This window comes from Nerophis lumbriciformis, linkage group LG04 (assembly GCF_033978685.3).
Source record: "Nerophis lumbriciformis linkage group LG04, RoL_Nlum_v2.1, whole genome shotgun sequence".
In the NCBI taxonomy this organism is placed as follows: Eukaryota; Metazoa; Chordata; class Actinopteri; order Syngnathiformes; family Syngnathidae; genus Nerophis; species Nerophis lumbriciformis.
Window position 1 is genome coordinate 5987501 of NC_084551.2, and position 20893 is coordinate 6008393.

Below are 20893 nucleotides of genomic sequence, written 5' to 3' on the forward strand. Positions count from 1 at the left end.
ATGACGCAACCACAGGAGTGAGTGTAGTATCTTTTGACATTTTGGATTATTTTCAATCTTCTCATTTATTTACAGACCCCGTTTCCATATGAGTTGGGAAATTGTGTTAGATGTAAATATTAATGGAATACAATGACTTGCAAATCATTTTCAACCCATATTCAGTTGAATATGCTACAAAGACAACATATTTGATAAACATTTTTTTTTTGCAAATAATCATTAACTTTAGAATTTGATGCCATCAACACGTGACAAAGAAGTTGGGAAAGGTGGCAATAAATACTGATAAAGTTGAGGAATGCTCATCTAACACTTATTTGGAACATCCCACAGGTGAACAGGTGGGTGCCATGATTGGGTATAAAAGTAGATTCCATGAAATACTCAGTCATTCACAATCAAGGATGAGGCGAGGGTCACCACTTTGTCAACAAATGCGTGAGCAAATTGTTGAACAGTTTAAGAAAAACCTTTCTCAACCAGCTATTGCAAGGAACTTAGGGATTTCACCATCTACGGTCCGTAATATCATCAAAGGGTTCAGAGAATCTGGACAAATCACTGCACGTAAGCAGCTAAGCCTGTGACCTTCGATCCCTCAGGCTGTACTGCATCAACAAGCAACATCAGTGTGTAAAGGATATCACCACATGGGCTCAGGAACACTTCAGAAACCCACTGTCAGTAACTACAGTTGGTCGCTACATCTGTAAGTGCAAGTTAAAACTCTCCTATGGAAGGCGAAAACCGTTTATCAACAACACCCAGAAACGCCGTCGGCTTCGCTGGGCCTGAGCTCATCTAAGATGGACTGATACAAAGTGGAAAAGTGTTCTGTGGTCTGACGAGTCCACATTTCAAATTGTTTTTGGAAACTGTGGACGTCGTGTCTTCCGGACCAAAGAGGAAAAGAACCATCCGGATTGTTATAGGCGCAAAGTTGAAAAGCCAGCATCTGTGATGGTATGGGGGTGTATTAGTGCCCAAGACATGGGTAACTTACACATCTGTGAAGGCGCCATTAATGCTGAAATGTACATACAGGTTTTGGAGCAACATATGTTGCCATCCAAGCAACGTTACCATGGACGCCCCTGCTTATTTCAGCAAGACAATGCCAAGCCACGTGTTACATCAACGTGGCTTCATAGTAAAAGAGTGCGGGTACTAGACTGGCCTGCCTGTAGTCCAGACCTGTCTCCCATTGAAAATGTGTGGCGCATTATGAAGCCTAAAATACCACAACGGAGACCCCCGGACTGTTGAACAACTTAAGCTGTACATCAAGCAAGAATGGGAAAGAATTCCACCTGAGAAGCTTAAAAAATGTGTCTCCTCAGTTCCCAAACGTTTACTGAGTGTTGTTAAAAGGAAAGGCCATGTAACACAGTGGTGAACATGCCCTTTCCCAACTACTTTGACACGTGTTGCAGCCATGACATTTCTAAGTTAATTATTATTTGCAAAAATAAAAAATAAAGTTTATGAGTTTGAACATCAAATATCTTGTCTTTGTAGTGCATTCAATTGAATATGGGTTGAAAAGGATTTGCAAATCATTGTATTCCGTTTATATTTACATCTAACACAATTTCCCAACTCATATGGAAACGGGGTTTGTATGTTGGGCAACTTTTGGTAATAAAAACCGATGGGGGGAGTGATCACATTAAATGTATGGCTTGCCAACATGCGGACGTGTGCATGTGTTCGTGCATGAGGAAGATACAGTAGGCTTTCACTTTGTGGATTGTTTCTAGTCTCCTATTTATTTGTAATAAATATGAACATTATCAATACCTGCCAGGATTGTATTAATGAATTGACGTGTGTACGTAGCGTATGCATATGCTCTTGAATGAGTCACTGTGTGTCTTATGACTTTTTAAATTATTTGGAGTCTTCCTATTCATTTTTGGTGGGCAAGTTGGTTATTATCGATAATTACTGCAGGGCAGGGGTGTCAAACTCAAATAAAGAGTGGGCCAAAATTTAAAACTGAACAAAGCCGCGGGCCAAGGTTGAACAAATTAACCTTTTAATAGGGACCCAAACAAGTTTTGCATTAAATATTGAACAAGCAAGGCTTATATAACTTTATAGTGACATGCAAAATCGAGTTTCAAATAATAATGATAATAATTAAAACATATCAATGGCATATCAAATAAAATTTAAATAAAAATTGAATGCCTCTTTTCTATTTGCAGCCTTCTGAGGTAAATATCAACATTAACTTTTTCTACAGGCTAATACATTTGAAAATAAAATAATAAATAAAACAACCATTCAGGACTTTAAACTGCTCAGTTTGCAACACACTGATCTAATCTGATGTGCCCAAGCCAGATACCTGACATCTTTTCTTGGATGCTAGTTCATTAATGTCGGGGCTCAGGCTTTGAGCTGAGGCAACCCTCATTATCAAACGAAGGTGTTCATCAGTCATTATATCTCGTATTCCACAGTTTTGGGGGCGTGCCTTACAGGCACTGCTTTTAACGTCCTCTACGAGCTGACGTCACGTCCGCTTTTCATACCTTCTAACAACATGCCCGCCAGTCACAAGATATGTGCGGCTTCTGCACGCACACACACGTAAATGCAAAGCATACTTCATCAACAGCGATACAGTTTACACTGAGAGTGGCCGTATAAGTGACTTTAACACTGTTAGAAATATACGCCACACTGTGAATCCACATCCAAACAAGAATGACAAACACATTTTGGGAGAACATCCGTACAGTAACACAACATAAACACAACAGAACAAATACCCAGAATCCTTTGCAGCACTAACTCTTCCGGGACGCTACAATATTCATCCCTGCTGACGAAAAGGGGACGTTACAATTCTCGGGAGGGGCACTGAAATTTGGGAGTCTCCCGGGAGGTTTGGCAAGTATGAGAATTAGCGGTGTACCGCGGCACCGCTGCTGTATATAATCGGCGGGCCAGCTCTAGTGTTAATTTGATATCGCTTCACGGGCCAAGTGAAGTTACATGGCGGGCCAAATTTGGCCCGCGGGCCAGAGTTTGACAAGCATGCTGTAGGGGGAGCGATCACATTTACAGTATTATATGGCTTGCCAACATGGCTTGTGCGTGTGGTCATGCAAACATTCCATGGACTTTTACTTTGTGGTTTGTTTCTAGTCTCCTATTTATTTCTACTATACAAGGTTGAGTTGAGTTGAGTTTGAGTTTATTTCGAACATGCGAGCATACAACATGATGCATCACAATTTCCAGTTCCTCTTTTCAACATGTTCGAAAAGGAGTAGGGAGAAGCAGAGCTTATTTAATCCTACCCCTTTTCTTTTACATAACAGTAAGTCTTTGCTGTCGTCCAGCATTCTGTTTTTGTTTACTTAGTAGCCAGTTCAGTTTTTGTTTGGTTCTGCATAGCCATCCCTAAGCTTCAATGCCTTTTCTTAGGGGCACTCACCATTTGTTTATTTTTGGTTTTGAGTTGAGTTGAGTTTGAGTTTATTGTGACAGTTATTATAATAACTAACGATCACATTAAGTATAGTAAACCTCTGGGTGGGGTTTGTGAATGAATGGTGCTTTGACTTTGTGGATTGGAGTCCTTCTGTTTTGTTTCTACTATGCAACATGGTTGTCATCATTAATAACTGGCAGGTGGAGCGATAATCACCATAATTTAAACAACACATCTACAGTAAATGGAATGGTCATGCATGAGGCCCACCTCTTCCAATAAAGTGTACCACAAGCTTGAGTAAGGATCAGAGAAGTCACACCCATCAAATAAACCAGATTTTAGAATTGAGGTATGCCCAAGCACAGCGGAAGCACATCCTCACACCAGTTATTAATGATAAGCGCCATTTTGCACAATACAAATAAAACAAAGATTGAAAAAATACACAAAGCCTATACACAATGTATAGTACGTGCCATGTACTCAGAGGTGTGTAGTAACGCGCTACATTTACTCCGTTACATCTACTTGAGTAACTTTTGGGATAAATTGTACTTCTAAGAGTAGTTTTAATGCAACTTACTTTTACTTTTACTTGAGTATATTTATAGAGAAGAAACGCTACTTTTACTCCGCTACTTTTATCTACATTCAGCTCGCTACTAATTTTTATCGATCTGTTAATGCACGCTTTGTTTGTTTTGGTCTGTCAGACAGACCTTCAAAGTGCCTGCCTTACTGGTGACGTTTCACTCCGTTCCACCAATAAAATGCAGTCACTAGTGACGTTCACTCCGTTCCACCAATCAGATGCAGTCACTGGTGACGTTGGACCAATCAAACAGAGCCAGGCGGTCACATGACCTGACTTAAACAAGTTGAAAAACTTATTGGGGTGTTACCATTTAGTGGTCAATTGTACGGAATATGTACTGTACTGTGCAATCTACTAATACAAGTTTCAATCAATCAATCAAAAGTGTGAAGGAAAAAAGACACTTTTTTATTTCAAACGTACATCCCGTCACAAGCCTAAAGACTGACTGCACAGTTCCTGTCTTCACAATAAAAGTGCCGCTCCATCGCGCCTGCGCTTTCAAAATAAGAGTCTCCGAAAGCCAGCGCAAACAAGCTAGCAAGCTACGGAATTTGCCGCCAATGTATTTCTTGTAAAGTGTGTGAAAACGAATATGGAAGCTGGACAAATAAGATACCAAAAACCAACCACTTTCATGTGGTATTAGACAGAAAGGAGGAACTTTTTTTCTCCTGCATTTGAAAACGTGGACGTTAAGCACTGCTGTCTGATTCCAATCAATGCAAGTCATCAGAATCAGGTAATACACCAACTTATATTCTTGTCAACATGAAAGAAAGGAATCTATATGTGTTAAACATGCATGTATATTCATTAAAACACCTTTAACATGTAAACAAAAACGGCAAAATAAATAAATATAAATGATATACTGTATATATCAATGTATGTGTATATATGTATATATATATATATATATATATATATATATATATATATATGATATGTGTGTGTATGTTACTCATCAGTTACTCAGTACTTGAGTAGTTTTTTCACAACATACTTTTTACTTTTACTCAAGTAAATATTTGGGTGACTACTCATTACTTTTACTTGAGTAATAAATCTCTAAAGTAACAATACTCTTACTTGAGTACAATTTCTGGCTACTCTACCCACCTCTGCATGTACTGCACTTAATGCAATCGCTCCTCCCGCTAGTTATTAATGATAACCATCACACAGCACAAAGAAAACAAACGGAATGACACAAAACAATCCTCAAAGTCATGTAAGTTGCAGTATTATCACGTGGTATGATACAGGGATGGCACACGTAAAGGGAGCGAAGCCTGAAGGCCAGTTGGTCCTTTTGTGATTTAAAATACATGAGCTACTTAACATTCTGCACAAACACACGCTGCATGTTTGTGTCCCTCTGCAGACCACAGTGAGCTGGGACATGGACAAGCTGCTCTGCGTACAGAAAGGTGAGAAGGAGGGCCGAGGTTGGACGCACTGGCTGGAGGGCAACAAGCTGCATTTGGTGAGGAAAAACACTAGCACACAACCAAGCAAGCACCAATAGCTTTGTGAAGGCAACATTTTAGACCAGGGGTGTCAAACTCATTTTAGCTCAGGGGCCGCACGGAGGAAAGTCTGTGCACTAGAGATGCGCGGATAGGCAATTATTTCATCCGCAACCGCATCAGAAAGTCGTCAACCATCCGCAATCCACCCGATCTAACATTTGATCAGAACCGCACCCGCCCGCACCCGCCCGTTGTTATATATCTAATATAGACGATGCAAGGCATTAGTGAGGTTATAAAGCGTTTGCCTGTTAAAGAAAGGAGACTGATCCAATGCAGCACAGACATTCGCGTGCCACGCTGTCACGGCCCAGACGCACACCAGTGCGCAATCATCTGGGAGCCGCGCTGAGCGCACCTCCAAGCGCGTCTCGCTGCCGGCGACAGCCGGGTATATGGGCCCGACGCTCCAGCGCCATCCATTTTCAGGGCTAGTTGATTCGGCAGGTGGGTTGTTACACACTCCTTAGCGGGTTCCAACTTCCATGGCCACCGTCCTAGCTGCTGTCTATATCAACCAGGGTGAGCCCCACCCTTTTCGTGAGCGCACTGCGCGCGGAGTGACCCCTGTTACGCGCCCCCCGGCAACAGGGGTGGCGGGCAGGTAAGCTGCGCGGGCGGAGCGCGCGGAGTGACCCCTGTTACGAGCCCCCGGCCACGGGGGTGGCGGGCAGGTAAGCTGCTTACCTGCTGCGGGTGACGCCGGCCGCGGCGAAGGCGGACGAGGCGGGGTGTCGGTGCGGTGGGCGTGGTGGTGACCCTGGACGTGCGTCGGGCCCTTCTCGCGGATCGCCTCAGCTACGGCTCCCGGTGGGGCCCTCTCGGGGGAAGGGGCCTCGGTCCCGGACCCCGGCGAGGCGTCCCTTCTCCGCTCCGTAAAAGTGTCCATCTCTTTTCTTTTCTTCTTCTTCTGTTGTGGCATATGCTGCAGGTGCCTGCTCGTTTTTCGTATGTGGGTAACAACATTTAACTATGTATATATATTTCCGAATTGGTTTAACTGCCACCCGCCTGAATCTATTTAAAATCTAATTTTTTTTATTTCAACCACCCGACCCGACCCGACCCGCGGATAAAATCTAATTTTCTTTCATTTCATCCGCCCGATCCGCGGATAATCCGCGGACTCCGCGGTTGTGCCCGCAAACCGCGCATCTCTACTGTGCACACGCGGGCCGGATTATTAAAATCATGGCATTATAACTAAAAAAAATAAAGACAACTTCAGATTGTTTTCATTGTCTTACTTTGACCAAAAATAGAACAAACACATTCTGAAAATATTACAATAAAAATATAGAAAAAAATACCGGCAGTGGTAAAGTTTAGATCCATGAAGGAAAGAAGAAAGTGAATGAATGTTTATAACTGAATACATTAACATATGCATAAAAAATTATTTTATTTTGCATTATTTTTTTTAAATGAATTAAGTAACGTTTATGACAACCTTTTTCCAAAACACAATATAGAATGTGAGATATAACAGGATAATGCATATATTTATCATTTGTTTTCCAAAACGGTTTACAAAAAAGTGGGTCCCCAAAAATTTACTGTGGGACCCCATTTTTATGACTTGATGGGGTCTCTGGAACCCCATTTTGAAAATTCCTAGCGCCAACACTGATGGGGTATTGGTGCGTGCAAAACAGCAGCAGGCGGCTGTGGCCTGCGGGCCGGTTCCAATACTAATCAAATATCATCCCGCGGGCCGCATCTTTGACACCACTGTTTTAGATACTCTTTTTTTGTTTGTTTGAATTGATAAAATATGTGTCTATTCCCGAAATACATTTACATTTTCCGAATATTACATCTTCTTACAAGCACACAAGCACCAACAACTTTGTGAAAGCAACATTTTGGATCCACTTTTAAAAAAAAAAAAAGAAAAAAGAAAATGTGTCTTTATTCTTGAAATACATTTATATTTTCCGAATATTACAACTTTTCACGAGCACATAACCAAGCACCAATAACTTTGAAGGTTAAATTTTGGATACAGTTTTTTTTTAATGGAAAAAAAAACAACTCTTTATTCCTTGAAATGTATTTTTTATATGTATATTTTCAGAATATTACAACTTTTGACATGCTCAAGCACCAATAACTTTTGTAAAGGTAAAATGTTGCATACTGCTGTTTTTCTTTAAATTGAAAAATCATGTTTATTATCGAAATACTTTTATACTTGCAGAATATTACAGCTTTTCACAAGCACACAACCAAGCACCAATAACTTTTTTGAGGGGGTATTTAGGATAGATTTTTTTAATTGAATTTTTTTTTTTTTTATTCTCGAAATATAACTTTTTTTTTTGAAAGATGTCTTTATTCTTGAATGTTGCTACAGTGCTTAAATTAAAAAATGGATTTTCTTTTCATATTCAGACATTTTCTTTAAAAATGTTATTTTTAGTATTTAACTAAAAAACAGATCTAGATCACAATAAATAATTATCCTCAGAATATTGTTGTAATACAATATTGTATTGTATGTTGTTATATGGTGACTTTCTAGAAAAAAATTAACTTAGTTTTACAACTTTTTGGTCTTGTATATATTCATGATATATTATTATGATTTAATAAAAATATATATGCCGTTTTTAATGATAGCAAATAAAAAAAGTGATACTAAATAGATATAAATTGGTTATACTTGTATGGTGCTTTTCTACCTTAAAGATACTCAAAACAACAATTCCTACTACCGTATTTTCCGCACTATTAGCCGCACCTAAAAACCACAAATTTACTCAAAAGCTGACAGTGCGGCTTATAACCCGGTGCGCTTTATATATGGATTAATATTAAGATTCATTTTCATAAAGTTTCGGTCTCGCAACTACGGTAAACAGCCGCCATCTTTTTTCCCCGTAGAAGAGGAAGTGCTTCTTCTTCTACGCAAGCAACCGCCAAGGTAAGCACCCGCCCCCATAGAACAGGAAGCGCTTCTTCTTCTACTGTAAGCAACCACCCGCCCGCGTAGAAGAAGAAGAAGAAGAAGCGCGCGGATATTACGTTTCATTTCCTTTGTGTGTTTACATCTGTAAAGACCACAAAATGGCTCCTACTAAGCGACAGGTTTCCAAGACGCAATCTCTCCATCCGCACACGGACTACTATTTCACAGCAACTGCCTAAAGACTTTCAAGAAAAGCTGGCTACTTTCCGTGCATATTGTAAAAACAAGATAGCTGAAAAAAAGATCCGGCCAGAGAACATTATCAACATGGACGAGGTTCCACTGACTTTTGATATTCCTGTGAACCGCACTGTGGATACAACGGGAGCACGTACGGTGAATATTCGCACCAAAGGGAATGAGAAGTCATCCTTCACTGTGGTTCTAGCTTGCCATGCTAATGGCCAGAAACTTCCACCCATGGTGATATTCAAAAGGAAGACCTTGCCAAAAGAGACCTTTCCAGCCGGCGTCATCATAAAAGCTAACTCGAAAGGATGGATGGATGAAGAAAAGATGAGCGAGTGGTTAAGGTAAGTTTACGCGAAGAGGCCGGGTGGCTTTTTTCACGCAGCTCCGTCCATGTTGATATACGACTCCATGCGCGCCCACATCACGCTGGTTTTTAATATATTATTAAAGTTTGACTGACCTATCTGACTGTTTTTTTGACATTCCCTTTAGCGCAGTTAGATGCGGCTTATAACACGGGGCGGCTTATAGGTGGACAAAGTTTTGAAATATGCCGTTCATTGAAGGCGCGGCTTATAACCCACGGCGCCTTATGGTGCGGAAAATACGGTATATAATCTTTTTTCCCCTGAAAGTACCCGAACTTTGAGTATTTTTTTTTCTTTATAAAAATATTTAAATTTGGGGGTTTTTATTGTTGTAATATTATGTATATTTTTTGTTCTCCATATATTACTTTTTTGTATTTTTTACAATTTATTTGTCCTTCCAATGTGCCCCTAACATCCAATACTTATATATGACGCATGCAGCTAAAATTACAAATTAAGAAACACAAGAATACAATTAAAACAGCACACACAAAAAAACATTTGGCACGCTTTAAAAAAACATGTAAACTGAAAAAGTGCCTCAGTTCAACAGATGCAGCCATGTTGGATTTTATTAGATTTTGCAAGTGTACCTAATATTACGTCCAGTTAGTGTGAATTGGCTTTAAAGGAGATTAGGTGTCATTAAAATGTCTAACAGAAGGCATTGTTCCACTGAGAAGCTTTGTGGAGGATTGCAAATGTGCTTACTTGCTGTGGGGGAAGTTGGACACAGCAGCCTTGTCTCCATTTCAGGGGTAAAGAAAAAGGAGAAGGGAATATCAGTGGTGGGGGAGGAGAGTGAATAAGAAGGGAGAAGTTCAAGTAAATAGTGAAAGAGATTACAGGGTCAAATGATAAAGAGCCGACGGCGGCATAATGTTTTGAATACAATCCCATCATTGAGCAACCGTCCTTTCATGTTCTGCATACGCTCCTCTATTGATTGTCACTATTAATTAAACACCCCCACTTTCTTCTTCTTTGTCTCCCTCTTTTCTTCCTCCTTCCTCCTTCTCTGCAGGAGATGAGAGCTGAAGGCGTCGTTGCCAGGCAGGTCTTCAAGAAGGTTGATTGAAGTGTCTTTTGAAATGAATAAGCTCATTTGTATAGGAAATAGTCAAGGTACATGGATTTTAATTACTATTATGAAATGTTAGTTTGTGTGTTGTGGTACCCATTAGAGTGACAGTATGTGTAATCATTCCATATGGTTCGGAGGGAGAACAACTCGCTGTCCAAATACTTTTTGACCTAACTGAATGTGCACATTGCATGATTGTCTGTCTTGGCAATGTCATAAACGGTTAAAAAACGGAGCATCACTGCAGTGTTATTTACATGTTGCGTCCTCACCATTAGATTAGCAGCAGAAACTGCAACAAAAGTATAGGAAATAAACATTGTAAATGTAACTTAAAAAAAAAAAAATCTGAATTGAATCATCCATATCTTTTTAAACCACTAATTCTTAATGTTTGCGTTAAAAAGTGGTATACAGGTAAAAGCCAGTAAATTAGAATATTTTGAAAAACTTGATTTATTTCAGTAATTGCATTCAAAAGGTGTAACATGTACATTATATTTATTCATTGCACACAGACTGATGCATTCAAATGTTTATTTCATTTAATTTTGATGATTTGAAGTGGCAACAAATGAAAATCCAAAATTCCGTGTGTCACAAAATTAGAATATTACTTAAGGCTAATACAAAAAAGGGATTTTTAGAAATGTTGGCCAACTGAAAAGTATGAAAATGAAAAATATGAGCATGTACTTGGTTGGAGCTCCTTTTGCCTCAATTACTGCGTTAATGCGGCGTGGCATGGAGTCGATGAGTTTCTGGCACTGCTCAGGTGTTATGAGAGCCCAGGTTGCTCTGATAGTGGCCTTCAACTCTTCTGCGTTTTTGGGTCTGGCATTCTGCATCTTCCTTTTCACAATACCCCACAGATTTTCTATGGGGCTAAGGTCAGGGGAGTTGGCGGGCCAATTTAGAACAGAAATACCATGGTCCGTAAACCAGGCACGGGTAGATTTTGCGCTGTGTGCAGGCGCCAAGTCCTGTTGGAACTTGAAATCTCCATCTCCATAGAGCAGGTCAGCAGCAGGAAGCATGAAGTGCTCTAAAACTTGCTGGTAGACGGCTGCGTTGACCCTGGATCTCAGGAAACAGAGTGGACCGACACCAGCAGATGACATGGCACCCCAAACCATCACTGATGGTGGAAACTTTACACTAGACTTCAGGCAACGTGGATCCTGTGCCTCTCCTGTCTTCCTCCAGACTCTGGGACCTCGATTTCCAAAGGAAATGCAAAATTTGCATGGTTGGGTGATGGTTTGGGGTGCCATGTCATCTGCTGGTGTCGGTCCACTCTGTTTCCTGAGATCCAGGGTCAACGCAGCCGTCTACCAGCAAGTTTTAGAGCACTTCATGCTTCCTGCTGCTGACCTGCTCTATGGAGATGGAGATTTCAAGTTCCAACAGGACTTGGCGCCTGCACACAGCGCAAAATCTACCCGTGCCTGGTTTACGGACAATGGTATTTCTGTTCTAAATTGGCCCGCCAACTCCCCTGACCTTAGCCCCATAGAAAATCTGTGGGGTATTGTGAAAAGGAAGATGCAGAATGCCAGACCCAAAAACGCAGAAGAGTTGAAGGCCACTATCAGAGCAACCTGGGCTCTCATAACACCTGAGCAGTGCCAGAAACTCATCGACTCCATGCCACGCCGCATTAACGCAGTAATTGAGGCAAAAGGAGCTCCAACCAAGTATTGAGTATTGTACATGCTCATATTTTTCATTTTCATACTTTTCAGTTGGCCAACATTTCTAAAAATCCCTTTTTTGTATTAGCCTTAAGTAATATTCTAATTTTGTGACACACGGAATTTTGGATTTTCATTTGTTGCCACTTCAAATCATCAAAATTAAATGAAATAAACATTTGAATGCATCAGTCTGTGTGCAATGAATAAATATAATGTACAAGTTACACCTTTTGAATGCAATTACTGAAATAAATCAAGTTTTTCAAAATATTCTAATTTACTGGCTTTTACCTGTATGTAAATGTTTTTAATTTGAATTATTTGGTGGATTTGGTTGGGTTCGGTCCAAAAAAATGAAAATACAATGTAAGATGCAGACTCCTGAATACGCAGTATAATTGTTGTAGATTATATTTGTCCATTTTAGTTGGCATGTAGCACTCCACAATTGTTAAATTTAAAAAATGGTGGATTATTTTAGTGCATATTATTATACTGTACACACAAACAGGACATTTTATTAGGTACACCCACACAATCTCATGCAATCCAGTGCAATAGCTGAAATCTACACATGTTCTGTTTGCAAATACATTCATGCTCATTTTAAGACACAGGTGTCAAACTCAAGGCCCGGGGGCCAAATCTGGCCCGCCACTTTTTTTAATGTGGCCCGCAAAAGCCTAGAAATAATATGCGTTAAAAAAATAATCTTTTCTTACTAAATATATTTGTTCTTTCCCTTTTGACATTAAGGGAAAGAACAAAGGGTTCCTGGTTCAATCCCCACCTTCTACCAACCTCGTCACGTCCGTTGTGTCCTTGAGCAAGACACTTCACCCTTGCTCCTGATGGGTCCTGGTTAGCGCCTTGCATGGCAGCTCCCGCCATCAGTGTGTGAATGTGTGTGTGAATGGGTGAATGTGGAAATAGTGTCAAAGCGCTTTGAGTTCCTTAAAAAGGTAGAAAAGCGCTATACAAGTATATAATAAATAAATGATAAATGGGTTATACTTATATAGCGCTTTTCTACCTTCAAGGTACTCAAAGCGCTTTGACAGTATAACCCATTCATTTACCATTTTAAAAATCACATATTGCATGCAAGTGCATATCTTTTAAAATGCAATATTATCAAAATCAAAATATTATATTATGTATTCCAAAAATATTTTTTGTTATAATAAAGATTAATACTGTACTTAAATATTTGCTTGACTTATGGTTTCAAAACAAATTATCAATCAAACTCTAGACTGTAAAATTGACAATAGATTTTACGGTTAAATTCCGCCGACTGAGTATTTTTCCTTCAAATCGAACTTTGGTACTGTTTTTATTCCATACACAGTAAGACACTAAAACATAAAAAAAAAAAGATTTCACGGTAGCTCTGTTGCTCAAATCGTATCGCTAAAAACAGTTGTATTATTTTTCCATTCCATTTATAAATTTTTATATGATGTAAAAAAAAAACACTGTTTTTACTGTAAAATTCTGGTGACTGAGCTGCCAGTTTTTAAAGTAAAATTTAAATATTTGTTTTGCAGCTTATGTAAAACAATATATTGTTAATGTTAATGAGAATCAGCACCTCCAAGTCCGAGTCCATGGTTCTCGCCCGGAAAAGGGTGCAGTGCCATCTCCGGGTTGGGGAGGAGACCCTGCCCCAAGTGGAGGAGTTCAAGTACCTCAGAGTCTTGTTCATGAGTGAGGGAAGAGTGGATCGTGAGATCGACAGGCGGATCAGTGCGGCGTCTTCAGAAATGCGGACGCTGTATCGATCCGTTGTGGTGAAGAAGGAGCTGAGCCGGAAGGCAAAGCTCTCAATTTACTGGTCGATGTACGTTCCCATCCTCACCTATGGCATACTTGCCAACCTTGAGACCTCCGATTTTGGGAGGTGGGGGGTGGGGGGTGGGGCGGGGGGCGTGGTTAAGATATATATATATATATAAGAAATACTTGACTTTCAGTGAATTCTAGCTATATATATATATATATATATATAAAATAAATACTTGAATTTCAGTGTTCATTTACAAACTACAACTCACAAACACTTTAGAGTTAGGCTCCACCATCAGAATGTGTACTTAAACTTATAAAGATCACATGGGTATTATTCAGTGAGTTGATTCACCAAAACTAACCTGTTATACAGGAGGAAAAAGCACACAGGACGTTTCAATTGTTCACAGACTGGTCGCGCTCATCAGAATGACAAGACACTTCCGGTCTGCAGGCGATAGCATTCAATTGGGAAGAAACGCCCTACTGCCCCCTACTGACCAATGTGAATACTGATAAATGTGTAATGACAGCTCCAAAAACGAATTCAAACCACAAAATAAAATAAATAAATCAACACAAAAATGTGACACATTATGGGTGGGTCACATATGCATGTACAGTAGATGGCAGTATTGTCCTGTTTAAAAGTGTCACAACATTGCTGTTTACGGCAGACGAACTGCTTTACGGTAGACACTGTTGTTGTGTGTTGTCAACACGTCACTCAGGTCCGCCTGAATTTCGGGAGTTTTTCGGGAGAAATTTTGTCCCGGGAGGTTTTCGGGAGAGGCGCTGAATTTCGGAAGTCTCCCGGAAAATCCGGGAGCGTTGGCAAGTATGACCTATGGTCATGAGCTTTGGGTTATGACCGAAAGGACAAGATCACGGGTACAAGCGGCCGAAATGAGTTTCCTCCGCCGGGTGGCGGGGCTCTCCCTTAGAGATAGAGTGAGAAGCTCTTCCATTTGGGGGGAGTTCAAAGTAAAGCCGCTGCTCCTCCACATGGAGAGGAGCCAGATGAGGTGGTTCGGGCATCTGGTAAGGATGCCACCCGAACGCCTCCCTAGGGAGGTGTTAAGGGCACGTCCGACCGGAAGGAGGCCACGGGGAAGACCCAGGACACGTTGGGAAGACTATGTCTCCCGGCTGGCCTGGGAACGCCTCGGGATCCCCCGGGAGGAGCTGGACGAAGTGGCTGGGGAGAGGGAAGTCTGGGCTTCCCTGCTTAAGCTGCTGCCCCCGCGACCCGACCTCGGATAAGTGGAAGAAGATGGATGGATAGATGGATATTGTTAATGTATATTATATATATATATATATATATATATATATATATATATATATATATATATACACAGGTAAAAGCCAGTAAATTGGAATATTTTGAAAAACTTGATTTATTTCAGTAATTGCATTCAAAAGGTGTAACTTGTACATTATATTTATTCATTGCACACAGACTGATGCATTCAAATGTTTATTTCATTTAATTTTGATGATTTGAAGTGGCAACAAATGAAAATCCAAAATTCCGTGTGTCACAAAATTAGAATATTACTTAAGGCTAATACAAAAAAGGGATTTTTAGAAATGTTGGCCAACTGAAAAGTATGAAAATGAAAAATATGAGCATGTACAATACTCAATACTTGGTTGGAGCTCCTTTTGCCTCAATTACTGCGTTAATGCGGCGTGGCATGGAGTCGATGAGTTTCTGGCACTGCTCAGGTGTTATGAGAGCCCAGGTTGGACCGACACCAGCAGATGACATGGCACCCCAAACCATCACTGATGGTGGAAACTTTACACTAGACTTCAGGCAACGTGGATCCTGTGCCTCTCCTGTCTTCCTCCAGACTCTGGGACCTCGATTTCCAAAGGAAATGCAAACCAAACCAACCCAAACCATCACGGTTTGGGGTGCCATGTCATCTGCTGGTGTCGGTCCACTCTGTTTCCTGAGATCCAGGGTCAACGCAGCCGTCTACCAGCAAGTTTTAGAGCACTTCATGCTTCCTGCTGCTGACCTGCTCTATGGAGATGGAGATTTCAAGTTCCAACAGGACTTGGCGCCTGCACACAGCGCAAAATCTACCCGTGCCTGGTTTACGGACCATGGTATTTCTGTTCTAAATTGGCCCGCCAACTCCCCTGACCTTAGCCCCATAGAAAATCTGTGGGGTATTGTGAAAAGGAAGATGCAGAATGCCAGACCCAAAAACGCAGAAGAGTTGAAGGCCACTATCAGAGCAACCTGGGCTCTCATAACACCTGAGCAGTGCCAGAAACTCATCGACTCCATGCCACGCCGCATTAACGCAGTAATTGAGGCAAAAGGAGCTCCAACCAAGTATTGAGTATTGTACATGCTCATATTTTTCATTTTCATACTTTTCAGTTGGCCAACATTTCTAAAAATCCCTTTTTTGTATTAGCCTTAAGTAATATTCTAATTTTGTGACACACGGAATTTTGGATTTTCATTTGTTGCCACTTCAAATCATCAAAATTAAATGAAATAAACATTTGAATGCATCAGTCTGTGTGCAATGAATAAATATAATGTACAAGTTACACCTTTTGAATGCAATTACTGAAATAAATCAAGTTTTTCAAAATATTCCAATTTACTGGCTTTTACCTGTATATATACAAGTATATTCATATATTACTCACTGTTTTAAGAGGTTGTCTGTACATGCAGAACTGTTGACAGCGTTTGATAGATGTCAAGTGTACCTAATCAAATGTCCACAGCAGTAAAGCGAATACGTTGACAGTAATTGTAGACTATATATATTTTTTATTAACCAAAGTAAAAACGCATTTTTACAGTTCGTTTTACACGTGAGATGTCAACAAATACAATCAATGTTAACATCAAAGTCCATTTGTCATGTGCAATCTCTGATGGGGACAGTGTCAGTCCCCACTATTCGCCTGCAGGGGGCAGTAACACACCAACCATCCTTAAGCTGTCCTGCGTGTGAGAAGAAGTCTCGTTGCATGGATGCAAAAATGGCCTTACAACCCTAGAACGGACATTCCAACGAACTGCGCTCATGTTCCACACCACTCATGTTCCACACCACTCGTCCTCCTGCGGCTCGGAGAAGCTCCGGTGGGGCACGTCAGTCCCGTTGTGGTGGTTCGAAGAGTCTGTTTGAAGAGTAGCAGGAAGGTCCATGTTGTCTTGTGGGCTGCAGCTGACTGCACAATCATCTGAAGAAGATTTTCCAAAAATGCTGAATCATTGTCAAAAATCAGACATACAGTGATTGTGTGACGTTATTCACCTGGGGTAAGTATGGTTAATCGGACGCCCCCTGTCAGGCCGCTCTTTTGGCCGGGATCATGGGACGCTGGGTTTGGTAGTGGAGGCTCCAGCAGGCTGTCAGTGATGATCGAGGCCTTCTTCACCTCATGTATTGGGATGCTTGACCTGGCTGGAAATATGCACGATTAAAAAAATAAAATAAAAAATCACACAGTGGTCACAAAGTGTTATAAAAGTCAGGGGAGGAATTAAAAAAAAAAATTAAGGTTTTACTACTTACGTATAAAATACTACACGGTCTAGCTCCGTCCTATCTTGTCGATTGCATTGTACCATATGTCCCGGCAAGAAATCTGCGTTCAAAGAACTCCGGCTTATTAGTGATTCCCAGAGCCCAAAAAAAGTCTGCGGGCTATAGAGCGTTTTCTATTCGGGCTCCAGTACTATGGAATGCCCTCCCGGTAACAATTAGAGATGCTACCTCAGTAGAAGCATTTAAGTCCCATCTTAAAACTCATTTGTATACTCTAGCCTTTAAATAGCCCCCCTGTTAGACCAGTTGATCTGCCGTTTCTTTTCTTTTCTCCTCTGCTCCCCTTTTCCTTGAGGGGGGGGGGGGGGGGGCACAGGTCCGGTGGCCATGGATGAAGTGCTGGCTGTCCAGAGTCGGGACCCGGGGTGGACCGCTCGCCTGTGCATCGGCTGGGAACATCTCTACGCTGCTGACCCGTCTCCGCTCGGGATGGTGTCCTGCTGGCCCCACTATGGACTGGACTCTTACTATTATGTAGGATCCACTATGGACTGGACTCTCACAATATTATGTCAGACCCACTCGACATCCATTGCTTTCGGTCTCCCCTAGAGGGGGGGGGGTTACCCACATATGCGGTCCTCTCCAAGGTTTCTCATAGTCATTCACATCGACGTCCCACTGGGGTGAGTTTTTCCTTGCCCGTATGTGGGCTTTGTACCGAGGATGTCGTTGTGGCTTGTGCAGCCCTTTGAGACACTTGTGATTTAGGGCTATATAAATAAAGATTGTTTGATTGATTGATAATAATTTTTAAATTTATTTATTTAATGTAATAATTTAATAATAAATCATGAATGAATAAGGGTTCAACTATGCTAAAAGCATACCATGAATTGATTTACGTGGACCCCGACTTAAACAAGTTGAAAAACTTAATCGGGTGTTACCATTTAGCAGAGGTGGGTAGAGTAGCCAGAAATTGTACTCAAGTAAGAGTACTGTTACTTTAGAGATTTATTACTCAAGTAAAAGTAAGGAGTAGTCACCCAAATATTTACTTGAGTAAAAGTAACAAGTATGTTGTGAAAAAACTACTCAAGTACTGAGTAACTGATGAGTAACATACACACACATATCATATACATATATATATATATATACATACACACATATATATATATATACACACACATATATATATATATATATATATATATATATATATATATATATATGTATATATATATATATATATATATATATATATACACACACATATATATACAGTATATAATTTATATTTATTTATTTTGCCGTTTTTGTTTACATGTTAAAGGTGTTTTAATGAATATACATGCATGTTTAACACATATAGATTCCTTTCTTTCATGTTGACAAGAATATAAGTTGGTGTATTACCTGATTCTGATGACTTGCATTGATTGGAATCAGACAGCAGTGCTTAACGTCCACGTTTTCAAATGCAGGAGAAAAAAAGTTCCTCCTTTCTGTCTAATACCACATAAGTGGTTGGTTTTTGGTATCTTATTTGTCCAGCTTCCATATTCGTTTTCACACACTTTACAAGAAATACATTGGCGGCAAATTCCATAGCTTGCTAGCTTGTTTGCGCTGGCTTTCGGAGACTCTTATTTTGAAAGCGCAGGCGCGATGGAGCGGCACTTTTATTGTGAAGACAGGAACTGTGCAGTCAGTCTTTAGGCTTGTGACGGGATGTACGTTTGAAATAAAAAAGTGTCTTTTTTCCTTCACACTTTTGATTGATTGATTGAAACTTTTATTAGTAGATTGCACAGTACAGTACATATTCCGTACAATTGACCACTAAATGGTAACACCCCAATAAGTTTTTCAACTTGTTTAAGTCAGGTCATGTGACCGCCTGGCTCTGTTTGATTGGTCCAACGTCACCAGTGACTGCATCTGATTGGTGGAATGGAGTGAACGTCACCAGTGACTGTATTTGTTGAAACGCAGGCACTATGACAGACCAAAACAAACAAAGCGTGCATTAACAGATCGATTAAAATTAGTAGCGAGTAGCGAGCTGAATGTAGATAAAAGTAGCGGAGTAAAAGTAGCGGAGTAAAAGTAGCGTTTCTTCTCTATAAATATACTCAAGTAAAAGTAAAAGTATGTTGCATTAAAACTACTCTTAGAAGTACAATTTATCCCAAAAGTTACTCAAGTAGATGTAACGGAGTAAATGTAGCGCGTTACTACCCACCTCTGCCATTTAGTAGTGATGGGTTGATGAGGCGTCATGAAACGTTTCGACACATTGCAAAACTGTATTGATACTGTGTCGACACTGTGTCACTAAATACTGACATCTGCTGGACATTAAAAATCCCTACAGGCAACTGACACTGATTGTATGACCTAGTACAGGGGTTGGCAACCCAAAATGTTGAAAGAGCCATATTGGACCAAAAATACAAAAAAAAAATCTGTCTGGAGCCGCAAAAAATTAAAAGCCATATTACATACAGATAGTGTGTCATGAGATATAAATTGAATTAAGAGGACTTAAAGGAAACTAAATGAGCTCAAATATAGCTACAAATGAGGCATTATGATGCAATATGTACATATAGCTAGCCTAAATAGCATGTTAGCATCGATTAGCTTGCAGTCATGCAGTGACCAAATATGTCTGATTAGCACTCCAACAAGTCAATAACATCAACAAAAGTCACCTTTCATGCACAACCTTAAACATTTGGTGGACAAAATGAGACAGAAAAAGAAGTGGCATAAAACACATCCTCGAAAGTCGGAGAAAGTTATACATGTAAACAAACTACGGTGAGTTCAAGGACCGCCAAAATTAGTAGGACAAAACAGTACTCGCCAAATACTCGAATCAGTGAAGCATGTTTAATACAAACAGTGTGCTTTGTAACAATTAGGGAGGTTTGTGTCATGTTTGCCCTCCTACAGAAACCATATGAAAACAAAAAATAGATTTTTTTCCCCTCATCTTTTTCCATTTTTCATACATTTCTGAAAAAGCTCCAGAGAGCCACTAGGGCGGCGCTAAAGAGCCGCATGCGGCTCTAGAGCCGCGGGTTGCCGACCCCTGACCTAGTATATACAATAATATAAACCAAGTCTTTGTATTTCATTTAGGATTATTTCATATCGTCCTTTAGATAAAAATATATTTTTATATTTTTTAGATACAGTCAATAAATAATGTGAACATGTATCATAACATGGAAATCTAAGAGAACGTGTTGTGGATGAGGATGCCTGTAGACTGGGAATTTTTTTTTTTTTTTTTTTTACTTATTTTTATTTAAAAAAAACAGTTTTTCCAACGTATTAAATTTTAGACGATTTCTCTTCTTAGTTATAATTTCTCCGGCTGTAGAAAAGAGCCGCTCACAGGGCACAGAGGAGGCGTCAGTGTGACACAGTTCGCGTATTGGTCACGTGGCCGAAACAGCTCATGATCGGTCACGTGACTTTCTAAAAGCGGTACGCGCACCGACACAGGGTTTCGCTCTATGAGCTCGACGCATGCGCCGATGCATCGGTGTTGCCGGACCCATCACTACCATTTAGTGGTCAATTGTACGGAATATGTACTGTAATGTGCAATCTACTAGTAAAAGTTTCAATCAAGCAAGCAATCGATAGT

General features: G+C 40.3%; 3 protein-coding genes across 4 annotated transcripts in view; 1 reads left to right on the top strand and 2 right to left on the bottom strand.

Moving 5' to 3' along the window:
- Positions 1-10603, top strand: part of rbp5 (retinol binding protein 1a, cellular) — an 11948-nt gene extending 1345 nt beyond the window's left edge. The window contains exons 3-4 of the mRNA XM_061944481.2: positions 5437-5538; positions 10143-10603. Coding sequence (XP_061800465.1) covers positions 5437-5538; positions 10143-10196 — 156 coding nt within the window. The 3' untranslated portion in view covers positions 10197-10603. The remainder of the gene's footprint in view (positions 1-5436; positions 5539-10142) is intronic.
- LOC133595415 (vesicle-associated membrane protein 3-like) overlaps positions 1-20893 on the bottom strand; it is a 239557-nt gene that overhangs the window by 150651 nt on the left and 68013 nt on the right. The window lies entirely within an intron of this gene.
- The window catches only part of LOC133595287 (tumor necrosis factor receptor superfamily member 5), a 28597-nt gene continuing 24158 nt past the window's right edge, over positions 16455-20893 (bottom strand). For both annotated transcript variants that reach the window (XM_061947943.1, XM_061947935.2), the window contains 2 exons: positions 16990-17139; positions 16455-16915 (listed from right to left, as the gene is read on the bottom strand). In XM_061947943.1, the coding sequence (XP_061803927.1) occupies positions 16770-16915; positions 16990-17139 (296 nt within the window). In that variant the 3' untranslated portion in view covers positions 16455-16769. The remainder of the gene's footprint in view (positions 16916-16989; positions 17140-20893) is intronic.